Source organism: Petaurus breviceps, unplaced genomic scaffold (genome assembly GCF_028583685.1).
Source record: "Petaurus breviceps papuanus isolate PSGF00001 unplaced genomic scaffold, PetGlider_PUasm1.0 186, whole genome shotgun sequence".
In the NCBI taxonomy this organism is placed as follows: Eukaryota; Metazoa; Chordata; class Mammalia; order Diprotodontia; family Petauridae; genus Petaurus; species Petaurus breviceps.
Window position 1 is genome coordinate 3,919,785 of NW_027185798.1, and position 16,242 is coordinate 3,936,026.

A 16,242-nucleotide genomic window follows, 5' to 3' on the forward strand; every position below is an offset into this window, starting at 1 on the left:
ACTGCAATAGTCCAGGAGTGAGGTGATGAGGGTCTTCACTGCAGTGGAGGCAGTGTCAAAGGAGAGATGGGGCGGGGGGGAATTGGAGAGATGCTGCAGAGGTGACCTTGACAGACCTTGGTAAAAGCTTGGACATGGGGGTGAGAGATAGTGAGGAGTCCAGGAGTCCTAGGCTGGGAGCCTGAGGGATGAGAGGGTGGCATTGCCCTCCCAGAAATAGGGAAGGGGTGGGGAGGAAGGATTTAGGGTAGTACAGAAGGATACAAATCTATATGTTGTAATGTTTCTAATGCCCTTGCAAAAGAAGGGTTGTCAGACAAGGCAAAGGGAGAAAAGCTATATGTGGGTACAAAGACCCCCCCAAATTCCCCAGATTGTGTTTCCTTCACCCTTAAAAAGACTTTCCAAAGTGAGTTTGGGAGCACAAGAGAGAAAAGGAAAGAAGCAGGGTTGGGCACACTATCAGTCATTCCAGCCACAGGGTCAGATTGACATCGGCTCAAGACTTTCTCTGCCATGACTGACACAGTAGTTGAGATAATCTCAGAGCCCCTGGCCTAGCAGATTTGGGGAACTGTAACAACAGGTGAGATAGGGGTTGGCAAACTCCCTCCTCCCACATTTCTTTATCAATTGCGTAAAGACCCTGACCTCTGAAAAGAGGCTCCAGACTTACAACTCCTACCCTTTTGGGGAAAAGTGGAAACATCATGGGAGGATACTCTTTCCCCCTCTCCCCTCATTCTGAGAAATGGCTGGAAGGACTAGTGAGAGATGACTGAGCTGAACACTTCAAAGAGTAATCCTTAAAAAAAAATTTATCTTTTGTTTTTTGTCCTTTACATTTCCAAATGAATCCCTCTATCCCACACAACTCAGAGAACTATCACTCTAGCAAAACATTTTTAAAAGGAAGAAAAAAGAAGTAGTTCAGGAAAAGCACCCAACACATCAACTGAGTCTGAGAGCATATGCAATCTTCCCCATCCGTGGTGCCCAAGTCTCTGCCAAAAGGGCACAGAGTAGCTACTCACAATGGTCTTTGCTCATAAAGATGTGTGCAGACACCACAAGGACTGCCGGTGGGACAAAATGCAACAGAGAGTTTGTGACATGGAAGGAACTCCCCAGTGGCTTGATGGGGCTCTCAAAACTGTGATTTCCATCATTTTAGATTTCAGAGCAATAGAGAATCAGGGCCTGCGGCAGCTCTCAATGGAAGAATGCAAGATGAGGAGTCTGAGAGTTTATAGGTGTGTGTGTGAGCAGCAGGGATGCTGCAACCACTGGCAAAATCCCCATACATGCAATGAGACTAGTTAGACAGCCTGTGGGTTGGTAATGTGAGAGTGCTGCCACCTGGTGACCAAAAGACACACTCCACTACACACCTGGTAGAACATTAGTTAAATAACAGCCAGCCAGCTCTTCCATGGTTATTGAAAGCAAAGGAAAGGGCCAGGTGTGAATGAGTGCTTCAGCAACACCTGGCACCATACGCCTGGCACACATACCATCTGTCACATCAGCCAAGTAGATATAAAGTGCTTCCATGGAGGGGAGAGTGCTTACAACTAGGGGAGGGAGGTCTCCTCGAAGGAGATGGATATTTCAAGAGGTAAGGAGGAAAAGTTTTCCAGGACTGGAGAGGAAGTACAAAAGCAGAGGGACAGGGATGATGCGTCTGTCATATATAGCTAAGAGTGAGTCAGAATGGCCAGTCCTGGGATGTGAATGGGGAAGCAATATGAAAGCCACGAATGTGTGTCTGTTAGCGGAGTTCTTCCTGCAGCGTCTCCACAAGTGGTCATTGGGCCTTCACAGGAAGACTTCTCGTGAGAAGAGCCCACCACATCCCAGGCAGCCCATGTCATTAATTGTTAGAGAGATTTTTCTCTATTTTGACTATTCTGCTCAAATTCAACTCTGATATCTCATATAATAAAGAGTTTCTTGAAGTCTCTGCTGGAAGAATGCAAATTGAGGCTGGACAACCACCCTGGCACCCCATCTTATGTTTGCTTTCCAAAGATTTGCTGAGCTCAATGTGATCATCCTGGGATTTTAGGATCTTAGATCTGAGTTGGAAGGGATCTTAGAGGTCATCTAGTCTAACTCCATTTTACATGAGAGGAAACTGAGGCCCAGAGAGGTGGGGTGATTTACCCAAGGTCATCTAGGCAGTAAGATATGGAACACAGATTCAAACCGAAGTCCACTGAACCCAAGTCCAATGCTCTTCTCACATACCACCCAATCTCTTAGACTTTGGTCACTAAGTGACAAGAGAAATTACAATACCAATAACTAATTATTGAATCAGGACTAAGGTTTTTCCCCTTTTCTACTGCCTTATTAATTGTTAACCAATCAGAGTTGATTGCTACCCTCAGGAACACCCACTCTTCCAAAGGCATATAAATACTGAGTGGGTTCCATGAGGGTCTTTGGCATGCAAGAGTTCCATTGACCCGTTTTGTTAATTATTGCTAGCATGACTAATAAAATTTTTAATTATCCAGAAATTATATCTCTTGAATGTTTTATACATCACAGTGACAATTGGGGGTGGTGAGGGCAAAGCACAGAAAATGGTGAAGATTATCTCCTAAAGCACAGATGGATTGTATTCTTCACTGATAGATGGAACACATACATCAATGATATCACAGAGCTTTGAAACATGAAAGTAGTAAGACTTCTGACCAAACATAATTGAAGGAAGTTTGTACCAACCAGAGAACAAAAAAGGCAGTGTGTCATTAAACATTAAATTTCATGGTACCAATTCCTATAACTATGAGAAACATTCAAAGAAGGAAGAGATTGGTGTAAGCTCTAACAGTGAAGGGGGCTTTATGGAGCAGGTAGGACTCGTGCTGGGCCTTGAAGGATGGATGGAATTTGTACAGAGAGAAAGGAATACAGAAGTGACCACTTTAATGTTGTCTCTCCCATCCCTGGAAACCTCAATCCCTTGAACTTCCACCATTCCCATAAATGAAGTCCGATAGTTTCACTTGCCTGCCATACATCTCCACCTTCAAATTCAATGTGTTCAAAATTGAATTCATCATTATCTATCCTGCAAAAAGTCTTCCTTCTCCTCCTAATTTCAATTGATAACACTAAAATTTGTCTAGTTACTCAAGTTAAAATCTTGGAATTATCCTTGACTCTTCCCTGTTCCTCACCTCCCACATCTAGTTCCAAGTCCAATCAAAGTTGGACACAAAGTGTCTCTCACATCCCTCCAGTTTAATCTCACTTGTCTACAGACTAGATAGTCACCTCATGCCTAAATTGCTGTAAATAGTCTCTAATTGATCTCCCTTCCTCTAGGCATTTCCTTCTGAAAACCCTTCCTACTCCTGCAAAATCATAGAATGAGTCTTGGATGTAACCTCAAAAGCTACCGAGATCCCCTCTTCAACACCCCTACTGAGGATTCATCCAAATTATGCTTGAAAAAAAATCCAACCTATCCTTGGAAAAAGTCTCTGGAGGAAGAACTCATCATTGCCCAAGGCAACTCATTCAACTTTTGCAAAGAAGTTTTTTCCTCACATTGAAGTGAAATCTGTCTTTCTTTGCCATCTATTCATTGTTCCTGGCTCTGAGCTCGGAGGCCAAGCAGAACAAATCAGATTCCTTTTCCATATAAGAGTCTTTCTAATACTAGAAGACAGCTGTCATGTTCTCCCTAGGCCTTCTCTTTTCCAAGCTAACCATCCCCAATTTCTTCAACTGATGACCATATGACATAATTTGCAGTCTCTTCACCAGCCTAATCTCCCTTTTTCTTGCCATGCTGAGCAATGTCGCTCTGAAGATGGGGCGCACAGATCTAGATGGGGTTTTGGCTGCAGATCATACTGCTGACACATCGTGAATGTGCAGCCCACTAAAATTCCCAGCACAGTTTTATGGGAATGGTGGCTTAGCCACATCTGGCACAGAGTAGGTGCTTAATACACAGCTGACTGATTGATTTTCTCTATTCAATTTCTCTATCAAAATTTGATCTTATTCGATGCAATCCATTGTTCTATTCTGAAGAAATCACTTTGGATTCTATCATTGCTCAGCTATGTGTCAAATAAAACTTGAGAAAAACGACCTCTATAGTTTTGTCTTAGTGATTGATAAAAAATATTAAGCACTACTGGGCTGAGGACAGATCCCTGAAGTGATCCCACTAGAGATCTCCTCTCAAGTTGATATCAACCTATCAGTGATTTCTCTTTGAAGCTGATCACTCACCGATTCCAAATTCACCCAGCTAGTCCTCCTATCTCCCTCTTGTGCAGAAGGAGAGTATGAGAGAGTTTATCAAATCCTTCAGTGACATCTAGTTATACTATATAAGCATTCTCCAGAATCAGTGGACTCAATCTAATAATCAATCCCATCAAAAAAGGAAATGAGGTAAATCTGGCCTCACTAGTTCTTGATGAAATCATACTGGTTCTTAGCCATCTCTGCTTCTCTTTCTAAATGCTCACAACCCATCCCTTTAATATAAATATATTTTAGAATATTGCCAGGAATTTCCATCAAGTTCACTGGCCATAGCTGCAATCTCTCCCCTTTTTTGAAAATAGGGGCATGATCGTGCTCCAATCCTCTGAGACATTCCCATTTCTTCCTAATCTTGCAAAGATAACTGACAGTAGATCAGCATTTAATATTAGCAAGTTCTTTCAATACCCTGATGTGTAGTTTGTCTGAGCCATTTAGGTAGCCCCCAAAGCCCCTCCCACCTTTTTTTCTTTCTCACTGGAACAACTTCTTTTTATGTCTTCAGAATTTCATGCTTGAGAGCTTCCCCCCCTCTCCTGAAGGAGAACCTTTAGAGGATCCTGGGATCCTCTCTGGCCTTTCTTTGAACCCTTTGAAACATGGTTTTGCCCAATACAATGTGTGCATATTAGAAGATGTTCGCCCTTCTCCTTGTTCCAACATGGAATGATCACTTACCCCCAAGGTCCGAATCATTTCTCCTTCAGCAGCATTCTTGTCAAGAACCGGGTCTCTAATGGCAATCTCCCTTGCCATTTCCTTCACCTTTGGAAGAATGAAATTATCATTAAGACAAATCAAGATTTCATCAGTTGTTCTGTTTTCAGCAAGAAGAGCTCTCAGACATGTCTAGATGGCTGAAGCCCCCATCCCTTCTACATCATGCTTTTATACCAAGAAAAGTGGCTATAAGACTCTGCAAGGAACCCAGGATAAAAGCCTAGAGGAAACTTCTTGAGGAATCTTACAAAGAGGAGAATGGGTCTGCCAGCATCCAGGAGCAGTGAATTGTCCCTTTGCCACACGTGTTCTCTAAGCTAGAGCGCAGTTCCCTCAGGACTCTGTATGCACTAAAGGGAAAATGTGCTGTAGACTCCCGGGAGATGTTTTTGTGCCAGCTGTTCTTACTACTATTTAGTAAATACCCTTTTTCTAAAAGCTAATTAAGTCTAGCTGACTAAGATTAACTGATGATTTGATGATTGGGGAAAGCACACACTGGTGGGGGCTTGTAAGCAATAATAGCATTAAAAACAAGCCCTTAACTCCTCAGGGGTTACCCTTATGACCCTAAAGGGAGATATAGTAACCATGTTCTGAGTTCCTAATTTGTCCCTGCAAGTGGGATTTGGGATAATATCTGCAAAATGTGTATATTTTGAACTTTCCACCTTTTCTCTCTAATAGTTCACTTAGGTTTTGTTTAGCAGTTAACAGGTTCCTGCCAAGTCCTACTACAAACATAATCCTCCACTATCTTCTAAGAGCCTCAAGCAGAAATCTTGCTAACAGCAAGGTTTTATAGAGTGAGCCTATGAATGAAATCTGATTACTCTCCTCACTTCCTGGTGACCTTAGATACTACCATTTCCCTGGCTTCAAAACCTTCCACCATAGGGATCTTCCTGCTCCCCTATCCAAAGTCCTTCAGCGACCCCCCCGCCCTTCCCCCAGTGCTTACCAAATAAAGTACAAACTCCTTAGTCTGACATTTAAGGTCCCTCATAAAAAGTCTGCCTCCAACCTAACCAGTTGACCTTTTTAGCAGTTTTTCCCTAAAACACACTCCTAGACTAAAGTAGTTTCTTCATCTATAAAATGAGGTCAGACTAGAACAGAGGTATCAAACACTGGGCCTGAACCTAATGAAAATGTAATTAGGACAAAATTAACAAAATAAATAAAAATACAATAGACCATGGATAATGTTAATATGTGATTTTCTTTTTTTTTTTAAAGCAATCAGGGTTAAGTAACTTGCTCAAGGTTACTCGGACAGTTATTTCTGGGTGTGGTGCTAAGTATCTGAGCCCAGATTTGATCCAGGTCATCCCGACACTGGAGCCGGTGCTCCCACTCGCTGAGCCACCTGGCCACCCCAATATGTGATTTTCTAAAGGGCCAAATTTCTGTTTGAGTTTTGACACCGATGGACTACATAACCTATGTACCTATATAAAGTGACTTCCAGCTCTAAACCTATGATGCATTTTAATCTGATAATTGTCCAATATAATCATTATAACTTAACTCCACTGTCGTATCATTTACCTTCATCTGAGAGTCAATGAGTCAACAAGCATTTTCTAGGCACTTACTATATACAGGATGATAAGCACTGGGGATATAAAGGCAATAACAGTCTTTGCTCTCAAGAAGCTTACTTTCTGATGAAGGTAACAGTAAATAACTACATACAAGACAGAGTAGATGAATGGTTATCTTGGATGACAAGGCCCCCTGAAGGTGAGATTTAAGCTGAATCTTGAAGGAAACCAGGGAATCTAAGGGTGAGGGGAAGAGCATTCTGGGCTGGGGGGACACTTGGTCCCCCACAGGGACATAGACACAAGAAATGTAGTTTGGTGTGCAATAAGTTATATAGCAACTTGATGGTTGACAGCAAACAATGCCAAAAGTTTTTACATTCTAACTCCAAAGAGGGGCCTTAATAGGGCCAAACAGATCTTCTACCAACACATCACTGAACCTGGTGTCTCCTGCAGGACATCAAGCCCTACAGCTAGCCAAGTATGGTGCCCATGGATAGCAAAATATCTTCTTCTCTTCCCCTTTCAGTGAGTGGGTGGGGTGTTATCAAGCTCCTCCTTTTCCTGCCCCACCCTAGTCAAATTAAGGTCAAAACCAGACAATTCTTGGCCTAGAGAAGGTAAGACTTAATGGGATGTTATCTCTATCCAAGTACTTGAAAGATAATACATGGGAGATTATATATGCTTTATTCAACCAGGCAAAACTAAGAACAGCCCATGTTGTGAAGATACAAAGTGAGGCTTGATATAAGGAAAAATTTTCCAATAATTAGTTATCCAAAATAAAACGGGCAGTCTCAGGAGATAGTGGGTCCCCCTTCATTAGAAGTCTTGCAAAGGCTTTGGTCACGGGATCAAGAGACCAAAACCATCAACATTAACTAAGAGAAATGACTCATTTAGGCACATGCTTATAAAGGTTGGACTAGAGTAGGAATCAAGATATAGATGCAGGAAAATAAACCCCCAAAACTGAAGAAATAATAGCACATTTATAGATCGATTCGTTCCCATCTCCGAGATAAGCAAACACTATCATCCCTGGATTGCAGATGAAGACATTAAGACTCAGAAGGGTTAAGTGACAAGCCTAAGGTCCCACGAGTGTTTGAAGTTGGATGCCCAGCCCAGGGCTCTTTCCAGCGTTCTTGGGGAAGGAATCGAATCAATGCATTGTAACTAATAATGACGGAGAAGAGTCACAAACAGCTCCCAGGTAGCACACTGGGGGCTGAGGAGGACAGTGTAATGGTAATGGAATTTGAATTTGAAGATCCCTTTGTGTTGGCAAAAAAAAAAAAAAGGTAGCAGGTACTTAGCACTTAGTAAGTGATCAAACCTCTGTTGGGGAAACAGAAGGTATGAACCCCTATTCCTGATATAACAGGAAGGGGTTGGCTGAAACAGGAAGTAGCTAATACTGTGTATATAAGGAAAAGCCCCAGAGAGGCACAGTCAGAATTTCTTAGGACCAGCATCTGGTGGCAGAGCAGCTACAGAAGAGAGAATGGAGAACTGAGCCAGAATTTCCTGAGAACTTGTGGTGGTGGAGCTTCTTCTGAACAGGAGTCCCAGAGCCCAGGTGACTGAAGCATGACTGGGATGTTGTTGGCTTGGTTGAGCCTTGAATTCCCTGGAGCAGAAATGGTGAAGGATCTGACATAGACCAGACCCTGTGAACTGCAGTGTGGAGCAGGACCTGCCCAGAGAACTGGACAAGGAACTGGGAGCTGTCTGCCATTGAACCCAGGTGACAGTCTGGTGAATCCAGGTAGAATCTGGGACCATGGAAGGGGATCCAGGGAATCTAAGAACAGGCCCCAAGTCAAGATGAAAAGACGTCTCTGTGGGTACTGAGTAAAGATGAAATTGTGGTTTACTAGTGACCTAGGGGTGGAGGGATTGTGTATGGTCCTTACCGTGTTTCCCCGATAATAAGACACTGTCTTATTATTTTTTTGGACAGAAAAACACCAGAGGGCTTATTTTCAGGGGAGGGCTTGTTTTAATGAACATTGACAGCAATTTTAATAAACAGGTAAATGTGAACAAAAAAACGTACCTTTATTCAATAAGCAAATCACTGGGGAAGAACAGGATGAGGCGCTCACTGCTGCAGCTCTGATTGGATGTAGCTCGGACCGTGGCGCGTTTGGGGGGGGGGGGGCTCAATAGGGCTTATTTTGGGGGGAGGGCTTATTTTAGAGGAATCTTACACAGTAAGGGGAGGGCTTATTTTCGGGATAGGTCTTATTATTGGGGAAACACGGTCGTAATTGATGGCTGAATAAGTGACTGAGTTAACTAAAGAGTGCCCTGTGTGTGAAAGGCTTTGACTATTGTACTTTGAGAAGTTGTGATATTGTGAATGCTGTACCTTGTGATTCGTTATGGAATAGAGTGCCCACTATACCGTGTAATCAGAACTTAAGAGCTGTGCACAGTAGCAGTCCTCTGGAAAGCTTCCAGTCGTGGCATTACAGGCGGTCCCAATAACAACGGGAAAGATGGCGAGCTCTCGGCCACTTGGGGCTGACCCTTGGCCAGGCCGGAGGCCGGGGCCCAGACTTGGATTCCCCGAATGCAGACAGCTGCAGATGGCCCTCTGGGAGGTCTCGGCAGGAGGAGGCTCTTCCGCCTTTTCATTTTCACTTCCAGCTGCGCCTGGAACCTACAGGCATTCTGGTTTTCCAAGGCCTCGGTCAGGGAGAAATCTGGCCTGGGGTTTAGCTAGGCCAGAGGGGGTGGGGGGAGGGGGGAGGTAACAGTGGAGGGTGGGAGAGGGGACAGGTAATAGTGGGGATGGGAGGGGGTAGAGAAGAGGGGGAGGGGAGAAGGGTGGTCCCCAAGGGCCCTTCCCTCTCTAAGCCAACGGTGCCAGGCAAGATGACAGGTGCAAAGGCGGACTTTGGCCTCCCCCCTCGGTCATTTACTAGCTGGTGCAGCTGCCTGACCCTGGTCACATCACTTCCTCTCTCTGAGCCTCAGTGTCCCCACCTGTCAAATGGGAGGGGAGCTGGGTCCAGAGGGCCCCTGAAACGCCTTCCGGCTTGGAATCGATGGGCCTGTGTCTAAGAAGCCACTTCCCCTCCCTGAGCCTCAGTTTCCCCATCTGTAAAATGAGACGGTGGGGTGGCGCACTGATGACGTCAGGCCTTCTCCAGCTCGTGGATGACGGCAAGCGTAGTGGAAGGTTGGGGGATGGGGGACGCGTAGCCGGTTAAACCGCCGCCGCTGCCGCCGCGCGCGCGCGCGCGCGCGCTCCCGGAGAATCTGCGGCTGCGCGGAGGACTTGCTGCCTGCCCCGCCCTTATCTCCATGGAAACAGCGGGGTAGCGAATCAGCGAGGATCTTCTCGGCCACGCCCCCCACCCCGGCGGAGTCCTGGCAACCGCGGCCCCTGCGGGCTGGGGCCCGAGCGGGGCGGCTGGAGATGCCTTGCGGAAGAGGGCCGGCGCCATGCTCAAGGCTAAGATCCTGTTTGTGGGGCCTTGCGAGGTGGGCACGGCGGTGGTGCGGGAGACGGGGCGGCCTGAGTGCGGCGCAGCCCTCCCTGAGCCTCCGTGTCCTCCCCAGGGAAACGGGTGGAGCTGGCGGGCGGGGGGTGGGGCAGGGCTCGCGTCCTACCCTACCTTAGGGCGGCTAGGCTGGGTTAGATCTAGAGGGACAGCCCGGACTCAGGCCAGGGAGGGTCTGGAAAGAGGCTCCTAGGCCGGCGGAGGCCGCGCCCCCATTAAGAAGCGGAGGCCATGGAGGGGAAGTGACCCGGGATCACAGACCTAGAACCTGAGAGGCCTTAGAGCTGGGTGATTCCGCCCCCCGTTTGACAGATGGGGAAACTGAGGCTCAGAGAGGGTCAGGTTTGGACATCAGGTAGCCCTACCTTCAAGTGCAAATTAAATACTTCCCCCCCCAGCTCAGACGTACAGACAAAGGCCCCTCGAGCTCACCTTACGTTAGGGAGTATGGGGGAAACTGAGGCCCAGAAAGGAGGATCAAAGAGCCCGAGGACACGCTCCACCCGGGGCCTGAAACGTAAAAAAAAAAAAAAAATGCTTTGATGATCACATTTCAGTATGGTTAGTTTCCTTTGCAATCCTGTGTTTTATAATTTTTCACAAATTTGAAAACCTTGTTCTGAGTGATGTCGGTAGACGTGGCTTGGCTTCCGAAGGGCCCAAGACCCAGAAAAGAGGAAGAGTCCCTGCCTTAGAGGATCAGCCCCCCATTCTGCAGAGGAGAAAACTGGGGGCCCGGGGGAAAGGCACCTGATAGTGAGAGGGTCACAGACCCTAGAGGGCCTCTAGGCCGTCCCGAAATTGACTTGAGGAAACTGATACCCGAAGGGGTGAAATCGACGCCCTGGCCGCAGGCGCATGCGCTGAAACGGCTGTGCTGGGCCCCCAGAATCGGCAGCCTCGTGGGCCGCACGTCCCCTCCCTGGCCTCAGTGACCGTTATGTCAGGCGGATGATAAAGAGCAGAATCAGGATCCCAGGACAGAGCCTCCGATTTCCCCCTGGGAGTGGAGAGGAAGCTTAGGGAACCTCCGGAGCCGGGCGGGAGGGGGGTTGCTGTCCAAGAACGGGTGCACGAGGTGTCAGTGAAGGGCTCTCCTATTCAGGGATCTGAGGTTCTGTGAACCCGGAACCAAGCCGCAATGCTCTCCCTCGAACAGAGCGGCAAGACGGTCCTGGCCAACTTTCTGACAGAGTCCTCCGATATCACCGAGTACAACCCAACCCAAGGGGTGAGGTGAGTGCCGAGCCCCGACCTCCCGTTGTGCTCTGGTGGGGTGGGCCCCGGCCCCTCATCTCTCGGAAACACGTTTGTGTTTTTAGGATCCTGGAATTTGAGAACCCCCAAGTAACCAGCAACACCAAGGGGACCGGGTGTGAGTTTGAGCTGTGGGATTGTGGAGGAGACACGAAGTAAGTGCTTTCCAGTTGTCTTGGGAGGGTGGGGGGGGGAGAGACTGTGGGTGTGGGTGTGTGTATGGGTGTGAGTGTGTGCGCGCGCGAGCGGAAGCTCATAGATCGTAGATAGGGCCTTCTCTACATGCGGCCTGTGCCCTTAAGCCTTGGCCTTTATGGGCCAAGATCAAGCATATTCATCACGATACAAAGGAGACCTTATGACAGGTTCCCCCTCACCCCCTGACAGGGCTCTTTTCCTTCTCTGTAGGTTCGAGTCTTGCTGGCCCGCCCTCATGAAGGACTCTCATGGGGTGGTGATCATCTTCAATGCCGATATCCCCAGCCACCTGAAGGAGATCCAAATGTGGCACTCCTGCTTTGTGCAGCAGCAGCTGTTACAGGACAGTCAGTGTCTCCTAATTGCCCACCACAAGCCAGGCTCTGGAGGGGACAAGGGCAGCTTGTCTCTGGGTAAGGAGACCAAAAAACACTCATTTTAAATCGATTTTTAATTATTTTCATGTATTTTCTCAGTAATCCTGTATTTTTCTCAGAGCTTCTCACAGTGCCTCAAACGTCAAATGCTTGAATGTTTGTCACACAGACCTAGACCTGCTTCTCATAGTCTTGTGGTCTTTGCTTACAGTCTTCTTCATTGACCATGGTTCCTTTGCTATCTATTTAAAAACCTGTCGTTTGAATATAATTGACATAGTATCTATCATAACTTTAAAAGACCACCTCATCCAACCCAGTTATATAGATGAGAAAATGAGGCCCGGAGAGACAAACATCATCTTGATAGTTACAATCCAGAAATACAAAAAAAAAAATTTGACACCATCCTTAACACTGAGTACCACCTGTATGCGGGGAATTTTATGCAGGGTACTACTGTCTTGTTAAGCATGCTTTTACTTGAAGAACCGGATATTTCCCAAACAGGTAGACAGCCACAGAGATGAAAAGGTGAGTGATTGGACCAGAGATTTCACTGGTTTAGGGAAATCCAAGTCAGCAAACTACCAAGAGTTCCCTGGTGCTTGCCAGGGTCACACAGCTTACGTATCTACTAGGCCAGATAGGAGCTCCCACACCTCCTAACAGAAATAAAAAGGCATCCCAAAATAAAGAACATTTAATTACTGTACTAATGTAATTAATTATAACTTTAGGCATGTTAGTGGAAACTGGTGCTGTTCCCTGAACAACACAATGTCTCTTCAGGTTCCATTCTGACTCCCAAGTTTTGTTTTCTTGTGATTTCTCAAGTAAATTTAATGAGCTTTTGTTCGTTGGTTGAAGATAAGTTATAGCAGTAGACATTTCTTTTCAGTCTCTTCACTGTGGCAGTCAGCTAAGCTAATTAACATTTTTTAAAAGCTTATATAAAAAGTAATTTATCTCAAGAAAAAACCCCAGTCAGCCATGTGACTTATGTATTACTGAGGCGATACTACATAATAATCATTTGGGAAATTGCCATGATTGCTTTTATGTATTGCTCCTTGCACAGCTAGGTGGTACATAAATAAGAACATTGGGCTTGGAATCAGGAAGACTCATCTTCATGAGTTCAGATTCAACCTCAGACACTTCCTAGCTGTGTGACCCTGGGCAAGTCACTTCACCCTGTTTGCCTCAGTTTCCTCATCTGTAAAATGAGCTGGAGAAGGAAATGGCAAACTGCTGCAGTGTGTCTGCCATGGTAACCGCAAATGGGGCCATGAAAAGTCAGACGTGACTGAACAAAAATTGTTCATTGTAAATGTCTGAATCACCTAATCAAAGTAAACTGAAAATCTATTAACATTTAGTATGTACCTACTGTGTGCCAAGCACAAAATATGTTTTAAGGGATTTTATCCTACATCAAATAGAATGGGGTCTGTAGTTGGAGGGGTCTTCCTTACCACCAGGTAGTGGGCCGGAGGGGAAGGTGAGCCCATGGTCCTCTTAAACAGACTTTGAATACCATTTCATTTTGGAACATTAGAAAGTGCCAGAGAGTGGGTTCTTTGAGAGCCACACATGGGCCTAAGAGCTTCAGTGGATCCCGTCTCTCCCCTCACCCCACCTGCTCAGAGGCCTCCCTCCTCCGTGCCTGCTCTCATCCACTGTCTTCAAGGGCACGTCTGGGCAGATCTCTCCCTCGGTAGACTCCAGTGTTCCCTATCACTGTAAGCCTAAAGGAACCTGCCCCTGCTTGGCTGTTAAAGCCCTTCACCCTGGGCCAGGCTCTGTGTCCATCCCAATCGTCCCTGATTCCTCACACGTGGGGTGCTCGGTCTCCCATCACTGAGTTTCAGCACTGGCACACCCCACTCCCCTTGGTTCTGAATACCTGGTTTCCTTGGAGATGCAGCCCACACACTTCGGCCCTCACACTCACTGCCCTCCCTCCTCCACCACCTTGTGCTTATTTGTATCCAGGTTCTTTATGTGCTCATGTGTGTCCTTGTCTTTCCCATTAGAGTAGGGGCTGAGCACCTCCTACAGTGCCTAGCACATGGTGGGTGCTTTAATAAATGATTGATTGGCTTCTGTTCCTATTTTCAAAAGTTGCTTTGAAGTGTAATTATGCCTTCCTCTTCCACTGTGTAGCCGCACCTCTGAACAAACTGAAATTGGTGCACTCCAATCTGGAGGAAGAACCGGAGGAGATCCGGATGGAATTCATCAAGTACTTGAAAAGCATAGTCAGCATGGTGTCTGAGAGCAGAGATCGGGAGGAGATGTCGATCATCACCTGACTGGACAGCTCCGAGCCACTCGCCTTCATCCTGGGCACTTCTGAAATCACCCTCCTGCCCAGATCAGGTCTGCCAAGAGGTTGTACTTCCTCAGAGAGAGGAAGGGCCCTCTTGGCCATTGATTCTTTGGACACCGACTGTGCTGTTTGGTTTCAAGAGCCCCGTTGTTGAATGTATCTGTTTCTGATATTGTCAGAGACCTGTAAAATCAGGATCAGCTTTGTTTGTTTAGTTGTGTTTCTTCTGAAAATGTTATTGCTATTGCTTGGGGATCACTCTGTCCCTCCACACAGTTCTTGTTGGTGTATAATAATCAAATGTGTTATCTTCTCAATAATAAGCTTAACAGAATGTTTATTTTTATGTGGGATTCCATGATGTTAGGAAAACTATGTTAAATTGATTGGGGCTTATAGGCCAGTTTATATAAATAGACTTTCATAAACATCAGGGCATTTTCATCTGTATCAAACTTGTGTATTCAGATAAAAGGGATGTTATGTTTTCATATCACCTAATTTGTAAAAAATGCTAAAGAATTAACCTTCAAAGGTTATAAAGGCATGTGGCTTTCGGTTCATTGAATAAGCAAGTTTATGTTTTTTGAGATGGATTTTCATTTTTTCCCCACTGCCTTTATAATCATTTGAAATTTTGTCATATGTAACCAGTCAGAAATAAACTTTCAATACCTATAGCTTCAAACTATAACGTAACTCATTGTGTGTATGTGTGTATAGACACATATATAAACATACATATAAACACACATCTGTCAGCCTCAGTTTTCTCAGTAAAATGAGGATCACAGTAACACATCACGAGGTATTTGTGAGGCTCAAATGGGGTAACATGTAAAGGTCAAATGGGAATATACATATAAAGCACTTAACCAACCTTAAAAGTGTCACATAATTGTGAAGACAGCCAGTCAAATATTAAGTACCTTCTATATGCCGGGCATATATTTTATCCTTAAAATTAGGTTGAAATGGAGATGTGGGAAATCATATCTGCCACCAGCTGGATCTTTGGCTCCCTCAGTTTCAGAGCCACATTCCGTCTCCCTGACGGCACCATCACCACCAACCACCTCAGCTTCTATGTGTCCAAAACTGGTCACATCCTCTTCCTCCCCAAGTCGTCCCTGAGTCATCCACCACTCCCTATTTTTGGTTTATCCATATCTCCTATGTACACACGGCTGCCACGTTCCATTGCTTATAGCTCTGTGACTTCTGCTATAACTTTTCCCTTCCCTCCATTCCCTCTTCTACCACCCTAGTTTAGGCCCTCATTGTCCCTGTATTCATTTATTCAAAAACGATTTCTGAGCATCTGCTCCAAATACAGCAGCCCCAAAGATAAAGGTCACAGAACTTGACTGTTGAAGTAACTTCCTCTCTGGCTTAGATTATAACCAGTACTTCCACATTTTCTCTCCCTTAAAGTCCAGATTTATTTACTTGGAGTTCAGAGCGCACCAAAATTTGGCCCTGGTTCTCTCTAACTTTGCTTCCCTCTACACTCCTTCATGGGCCCTATAAACTGAAGCCCTTTCCTGTCTCCACACCTTTGCTCACATTTCTGCTACTTAGAATGCCCTTTCCCTAAATCTTCACCGTCCAATGCACTCCTCATGGCCCGGCTCAAAGGCATTCCATGTGTGGCAGGTGAAAGATGAGATGATTAAGGAAACGGGTCCGAGCTTCTGAGCATTTCTGTTTGTTAAACAACGCGTGCCAATTGACCAACAAATCTGGACCAGTAGCCTTCCTCAGCTTAGGGCTGGACCCAAATACAGAGGGAGACAAATTTTTATACTTTAAAAGCAAAACCAAGTACTTAAAAGGAAACAAATAATACAACATTAGGTACTGATTTCTAATTGGAGGAAAGATTAAAGACTTCCAAGTTGGGAGGGAGAGAGGAAACATACAATTCCCTGAAATATAAAAAAAAAAGGTGTCCCACTCTCTCCAAGTGTCTGTGAACAAAC

The 16,242-nt window shown here is 45.7% G+C and overlaps 1 protein-coding gene across 3 annotated transcripts; it reads left to right on the forward strand.

The window, feature by feature from the left end:
* Positions 1-9,920: 9,920 nt before the first annotated feature.
* IFT22 (intraflagellar transport 22) lies at positions 9,921-14,954 on the forward strand. 3 transcript variants are annotated; one of them, XM_069089407.1, is made up of 5 exons: positions 9,921-10,073; positions 11,253-11,329; positions 11,416-11,505; positions 11,759-11,961; positions 14,095-14,954. In XM_069089407.1, the coding sequence occupies exons 1-5, from the start codon at positions 10,035-10,037 to the stop codon at positions 14,241-14,243; spliced, it is 558 nt and encodes a 185-aa protein (XP_068945508.1). In that variant the 5' UTR covers positions 9,921-10,034; the 3' UTR covers positions 14,244-14,954. The 3 variants fall into 3 exon arrangements, with proteins under 3 accessions (XP_068945508.1, XP_068945509.1, XP_068945510.1); XM_069089408.1 differs by having other exon boundaries at positions 9,929-10,073; positions 11,199-11,329; XM_069089409.1 differs by lacking the exon at positions 11,253-11,329 and having other exon boundaries at positions 9,936-10,073.
* Positions 14,955-16,242: the final 1,288 nt, after the last annotated feature.